At 42.3% G+C, this 7,566-nt stretch overlaps 1 protein-coding gene across 1 annotated transcript; it reads right to left on the bottom strand.

The window, feature by feature from the left end:
• Window positions 1-5,164: 5,164 nt before the first annotated feature.
• On the bottom strand, window positions 5,165-6,536 carry LOC118893239 (ruvB-like 1). The gene is given in 2 exon segments (XM_036848573.1): window positions 5,165-5,782; window positions 5,784-6,536. Coding segments are annotated over 2 exon segments (1,371 nt in total).
• Window positions 6,537-7,566: the final 1,030 nt, after the last annotated feature.

Here is a 7,566-nt window from a genome sequence, read left to right as displayed (position 1 = left end):
AGGATCTGGGATTGGATCCCATGTTTATCTGATGCAAAATCTTGCATTTTTAGCCAGAGTGAGGCCATACTATACTGTGGAGACTAGAGGGAGGCCAAACAATCAAAACCCAAGACTAATTAAAGGTACAGCTGAAAAAACTGAAAAAGTAAATTTGATCTTTGGGATTGTCATGTATTCTTGGCCCCCTTCTCCTATTCCCCTTCTCCCCATAGTTATCCAAAGCCACTGGGTATTTCCTCTCATCCAGATCTAAAGTTACTCTCTAAAAAGTATCTGGATCTCATTTAACATAAGGGACAAGTGACTCTTCACAGTTTTAAAACCCTTGCTCCTGAAGCTTTAGATCAAGCATTAGTTAATCCTTTGGATGCTTAAATTGCTTAGTTCTCAGGAACTGGAGTTTGAGGATAGAAAAAAAAAAAACAATTCTAAAAACTGTGGCATGTAATCAGTTGATTAGTTGATTTTGATTAGAATGCCAAGACAGGGGATTCCCTGGTGGTCCAGTGGTTAGGACTCTGTGCTTTCAGTGCCAAGGGCCCTGATTTGATCCCTGGTCAGGGAACTAAGATCTCACAAGCAGCAGGGCCAAAAAAAAAAAGAAAAAAAGAGAAAAGAATGCCAAGACAATTAAATGGAGGAGAAATAGTCTTTTTAACAAATGGTGCTGGGACAACTGGTCTCTACATGTAAAAGAATGAATTTGGATTCCTACCTCACACCATATACAAAAATTAACTCCAAATGTATCATAGTCCTAAATGGAAGAGCTAAAAGTATAAAACTCTTAAAAGAAAGGTGTAAATCTCCATGCTCTTGGATTAGGCAATGTTTTCTTAGATATGACACCAAAAGCATAAGCAACAAAAGAAAAAATAGTGAAACTGGACATGATCAAAATTAAAAACTTTTGTGCTTCAAAAAACAGTCTCAAGTAAAAAGATGACCCACAGAATACGAGAAAATTCAGAAAATCTTATATCTGATAAGGGACATGTGTCTAAAATATTTAAACATGTCTTCAAACTCAGTAGTAAAAAGCAAATAGCCAATTAAAAAGTGGCCAAAGTATCAAAATAGTTCACTAAAGGAAATATACAAATGGTTAATAAAGACATGAAAAAATGCTTACCATCATTAGACTTAGGGAAATGCAAATCACAATGAGATATCACAGTAGGATGACACTAATCAAAAAGAAATATAATGATCACTTTAGGCAAGGAAGAAATTGTAACCCTTATAAACTGCTGGTGGGAATGTAAAGTGGTGCAGCCATTTTGGAAAACAGTTTGCAGTTGCTCGAATGGTTAAATATACAGTTACCACATGATCTAGCGATTCTACCCCTTGGTGTATACCCAAGAGAACTGATGACATGTCCACCAAAAACTTGCACATAAATGTTCATAGCAGCATTATTAATAATAGCCCAAAAGTCGAACAACCCAAATATCCATCAACTGATAAATTAATAAATAAAACGTAGCATAACCATACATTGGAGCATGATTTGGCAATAAAGAAGTAACAATATATGCTACAACATGGATGGACCTTGAAAACACTGTGCTAAGTGAAAGATGCCAGTCACAAAGGACCACATATTATATGATTCCATTTATATAAAAAGTCCAGAATAGGCAATCTATTGAGACGGTAAATAGATTAGTAGTGTCCTAGCACTGGGGGGAGGTGGAAGGTTTGAAGGTAATGGCTAAGGGATAAGGAGTCTCTTTGGGGGGTGATAAAGATATTCTAAAATTGTTGTGGGGATGGATACAGTACTCTGTGAATAAATTAACAGCCATAGAACTGTACACTTTAAAAGTGTGAATTACATGGTATGTGAGTTATATTCCAATAAGGCTGTTTAAATATAGCAATGCAGCTGATGGGACTACAAATCCAGACTATGATATGATGTCACTGCAAACCTGTTAGAACAGATATAATAAAAAATAGTGACAATACCAAATACTGGCAAGGTTGTGGAGAAACTGGATCTCTCAGCTATTGCTGGTAGGAATGTAGAGTAGTACAGTCACTTGGAAAATAATTTGGCACTTTCTTAAAAGAAATCTATACAGTCACGTACCATACAACCTAGCAACCACACTCCTGGGCGTTTACTCCAGAGCAATGAAAACTTATATCCAAATGAATTCCATACATTATTGTTCATAGCAGTTTTGTTTGTAATTTCAAAAAACTGAAATAACCAAAATGTCCATTCAAAAGGACAATTTGCTTAAAAATGTTATGGTACAACCATACCATAGAATACTACTCAGCAATAAAAGGTAATGAACTATTGATACATGCAACTTGGGTGGATCTCAAGTTCATTACGCTGAGTGAGAAGAGCCAATCTTATGAGGTCCCCTATGTGATTCCATTTATACAACATTCTCAAAATGTCAAAATTATAGAGATGGAGATCAAATTACTGGGTTGCCAGGGGTTAGGGATGGTGGAGGCAAGGGAATGGGTGTGGCTATAAAGAGGTAGCACGGGGAAGACCTTTGTGGTGATATAATAGTTCTGTATCTTGAGTCAGGGAGTGGTTACACTAACCTGTAAATGTAACAAAATGACATAGACCTATGCATACCTTGTATCAATATTAGTTTCCTGGTTTTGATATAGCACTGTTGTTAGGTAAGATATAATCATTGGAGAAAACTGGGGGAAGTGTACACAGGAACCTCTCTATACTATCTTTGCCACTTCCTGTAGATCTATAATTATTTCAAAATAAGTTAAATATACGTATGTATGTTCCTATCTACCTATCTATCACAATATAAATACACTGCCATAAATATATATATTTATCTATGACAATTCAGTTGGCAGACACTCAGTAACTATTAACTAAGCTATTTCTTGAGGAGATATGTATAAATGTATAGGAAATGCAAGAAAATTTATTAAAGTTAAGCACACTACTCCTCGATCCTCTCAGACGACGCCCAAGATAAAAACCAAGAGAAATGAGTCATCCTTTGGAGAAGGATGTGCCTTATCTACACTGAAAATGTGTGCAAATAAATGATAAATAAACATGCCACACTCCCTAAATTTTTCCCATTCTAAATATACATTATAATAGTGGATTTTAATTTCTCAAGCTGTCTAAGTCATGGCTGTGATCCCCCAGTCTAGAGGAAATGCTGTGCTTGCAAGAGCTATGACTTCATTTCCTTCCAGAGCAAGTTCCCCCCTTTCAGGTTCTTGCACATGTGAAATTCCCTCGTCTTTCACTCCATGGGGCAGCTGGTTCCCAGCCTTGGAGTAAATTCAAACATTGTGGTTCAGAACATGCCAGCAGCTGCCAGAAGGATCCTAATCTTTCAGTTCCTGGGCCATTGGGGGAAAGGGTTTTTGGCCAAGGTAATCAGAGACTGACTCCACTTAATACAAACCAGACAGCCAGGGTGGAGGGCTTCCCCTCGGGAGCCTGGCTTAGCTTCTCATCCATACAGACTCCTTTCGCAAGGTCTCAGCTGCATGGACCTCATCCCTCACTGATCATGCCCCTCCCCAGCAGGAGTGGAACAAAGCTCTGTGAACTCGGGGGCCACACACCAACTTGAACTCCATCTCTTAGGGTGCCGGGGCCCACCAGGCCAGGATGGACTCAACAAGGATGCCCTCACCACACTGGAACCCACCTCCAATGATCTTTGTATCTCTCATCACAATTCCTCAAGCCTGCTACCCAGCTCCCAAACTTCCTGCTATACTTCACGTTGTTATATATATTTTCTTACCTCCTACAAAGTGTCATACCACCCACATCAAAGTCCAATTACTATTGTTAACATTATTATTGACAGTTACCATTTCAAAAAAGCTTATTATGTTCTAGGATTTTATATACAGTATTTAATTTAGTCATGACAACAACCATCAATGTTAGACAATTATTTTCTCAATTTTCCAAACAAACTAAAAACGATATCAGCAACAACTGAGGTCTGCATATTTCCAAGTCCTTGCTTATAATGTTGCCACCATAGGTCTGCCTGTGATACAGAAGGACCTGTCTTTCCATGGTCCATGCTGTGACCTTCGGAATGTGAGACACCTGAGCTTGAACCCTGTTAGATGACTCTTGATCAGTGGCCCTTGTACAGCACATAGGCGTCTGAGCCCATTTCCTCGTCTGTAAAATTGGAGATGATAATAATGCCTGCCTCACTAAACTGTTGAATGAATTCAATGAGATAATAATGTATGTAAACTACTCAGCCTGATACCTGACAAAAAATGGACCCCAGTGAATGTCTCTCAAGTGAATTAAGAAATGAGCCTATAGCAATTAACATGAATAGGGGAGAAAAGAGACAAAATGCCAATGACTCACAGGACTCAAAGTCATATTTGGCTTTGTGACACTGGCCAGACACATTTGGATAAGGGAGTCCCATGGCTCTCTCCCAATTCTATTGCCTGTTGCTGTCTGTAGAAGTTCAGTGCTAATCAGGCCATACCATGCCCTTGGGAGCAATTCATTTTGGTTCTATAGGCACCAACGACATCTCTAAGGCAGCTGTTCAAAAACCCTTTTTTAAAAAAAATTTATTTATTTTATTTATTTATTTTTGGCTGCATTGGGTCTTCATTGCTGCATGCAGGCTTTCTCTAGTTGTGGCGAGCGGGGGCTACTCTTCGTTGCGGTGTGCAGGCTTCTCATTGCAGTGGCTTGTCTTGCTGCGGAGCACGGGCTCTAGGTGCGCGGTCTTCAGTAGTTGTGGCATGTGGGCTCAGTAGTTGTGGCTCGTGGGCTCTAGAGCGCAGGCTCAGTAGTTGTGGCGCACAGGCTTAGTGGCTCTGCAGCATGTGGGATCTTCCCGGACCAGGGTTTGAACCCATGTCCCCTGCGGTGGCAGGCGGATTCTTTTTTTTTTTTTTTTAAATCATCAAAATAACCTATCAGGGTTTATTAGAAAACACACCAGATAAGGCAGGGTTCCTTCAAAGCAACCACGGGAGGAGTCACAATAATTCAAAAAGAAACCCTTCCATGCTAAACTGACAACACTGCCACCTGCCCGAGTGGGGACAGAGCCCAACCTGGGGGCAAGCATCCTACCCACAGGCTGGACTGGGACCGGGCCCACCCAGAGTCTCTTTGCAGAAGACCTCAGCCATCTCACTTCATGTACTTATCCTGCTGGTCAGCCAGGATTTTGGCTGAGGACTTGGCATCGTAGAAGAGCTCACTGGTCTCCTCGAAGTGCTCCTTCTCAGTGCCGTCCTTCCTGTTGGTCTTGGCCAGCAGGTTGGCTGGGGTCAGCAGCTGCACCGTGTACCTCAGAGTGGTCTTGGTACCAATCTCCCCCAGGTGGTTCAGCGCCTTCTCACTGATGTTGATTCCCTCTGTCTGAGCTCGGATTTTAATGATCTGTTTCATCTCCTGCAGGGTGTACAGCATGGTCCGGATGATCATCACTCGGTCCAGAAGGTCGAGAGGGATGCCGTGAGGAGAGGTGATGTCCTCTGTGCCCCTGATGACACAGTTGCCTCGGTTGGACGCAAAGATGATGATGGGGACGATGGAAGACTCCAGCGCCTGGTGCAGGTAGGTGAAGCACTCGATGTCCAGCATGTGGACCTCATCAATGAACAGAACCCCCAGAACCAGCTCTGCCACGCCCTGGTGGATGTACTTGTTCACCACCTTGTTAATCTCCCCTCGGAGTTTGTCTGTGATCTCCGTCTTCTTTGGCTTCATGAGCTGGCCCATCAGGGACAGGATGTCTTGTCCCCCCCTGGGGCCATGCGTTGGCCACGTCCAAGTCATGCAAGGTCACGTCTTGGATGACTTCCTTCTTCTTGTGCACATCCCCCTTGGGCAAGGGGACATACTCTTCAGCTTCAAGGTCGAATTCTGTGGCGTAGGTATCACACCTGCCCTGCCTCTTCACAGCCCCACTGTTGGCTTCGATGTAAATCACATCTCCAGCTTTTACTCGCTCTTTCTGCAAACTTTCAAAAACGCTGGGGTCCAGTTTCAACTGCTTGGTCCCCTTGGCTGTCTTGAGCCCTATGATCACGTGGCTGATGGTCTTGCCCTAGCCCTCCATGGGGTTCTCCGTCTCACATGGGGTGAGCTCCGTGACCTCGCCTTCATATACCTCCTTGGTCTCCTTTAGCCGCAGCCCAATGGCCCTGCGGAAGTTCTCCATCAGCACTTCTGTCTCCTTGATCTCCGTGGAGTAAACTTCACTCCCCACCATCTGGCAGAAAGGGACCTTACTACCCAGTTCCTGAGCAATAGCCAGAGCTAGACCTGTCTTGCCAGTTGCAGGAGGCCCTGCCAACAAGACAGCACTTCCAGCCATTTTCTTGCTTTTGATTAATTTCACTATCACACTACATGCCTTGCGCGCGTTCTCCTGGCCCACGAGCCCCGAGGCCACCGGCTTGGCCAGGCCTCTCTCGTCCAGCTCCAGCCCCATCACGTGGCTGTGGGAGGTGATGCGCTGCGTCTTGGTGGTGCTGTTCACCTTCTCGATCTTCATCCTGCACACCTGGAGCCCGAGCGCCCGCTGAGCCCTGGCAGCCCGCAGGTGGATTCTTAACCACTGCGCCACCAGGAAAGCCCCCAAAACACTTTTTTTTGAAACTGAAGTATATAATGGTTTATAATGTATTAGTTTCTGGTATACAGCAAAGTGATTCGTTTTATATATATATAAACCAAATATATATGTATTCTTTTTCATATTCTTTTCTGTTATAGTTATCACAGGATATTGAATATAGTTCCCTGTGCTATATAGTAGGACCTTGTTGTTTATCCATTCTATGTTAAAATAATTTTCATCTGCTAATCCCAAACTCCAATCCATCCCTCCCTCACCCACCTTGGCAACAACAAGTCTGTTCTCTATGTCTGTGAGACTGTTTCATAGATAAGTTCATTTGTGTCATATTTTAGATTCCATATATAAGTGATATCATATGGTATTTGTCTTTCTGTTTCTGATTTACTTCACTTAGTATGATAATCTTTAGGTACATCCATGTTGCTACAAATGGCATTCTTTCTTATGGATGAGTAGTATTCTATTGTATATATGTACCACATCTTCTTTATCCATTCATCTGTCGATGGACATTTAGGTTGTTCTCAAGTCTTGGCTATTGTGAATAGTGCTACTATGAACATAGGGGTTCATGTATCTTTTTGAATCATAGTTTTGTCCAGATATATGCCCAGGAGTGGGATTGCTGGATCATATGGCAACTCTATTCTTAGTTTTCTGAGGAACCTCCATACTGTTCTCCATAGTAGCTGCACCAACTTATATTCCCACCAACAGTATAGGAGTGTTCCTTTTTCTCCACAGCCTTTCCAGCATTTGCTATTTGTAGACTTTTTAATGCTGGACATTCTGACCAGTGTGAGGTCACACCTCACTGTAGTTTTGATTTGCATTTCTCTAATGATTAGTGATGTTGAGCATCTCTTCTTGTGACTTTTGGCCTTCTCTATGTCTTCTTTGGAGAAACATCTATTTAGGTCTTCTGCCTATGTTTTGATTGGGT

This window comes from Balaenoptera musculus, chromosome 3 (assembly GCF_009873245.2).
Source record: "Balaenoptera musculus isolate JJ_BM4_2016_0621 chromosome 3, mBalMus1.pri.v3, whole genome shotgun sequence".
Lineage (NCBI taxonomy): Eukaryota > Metazoa > Chordata > Mammalia > Artiodactyla > Balaenopteridae > Balaenoptera > Balaenoptera musculus.
The sequence above is the reverse complement of the archived record's forward strand: the minus strand, read 5'-3'. Positions and strand labels throughout refer to the sequence as shown.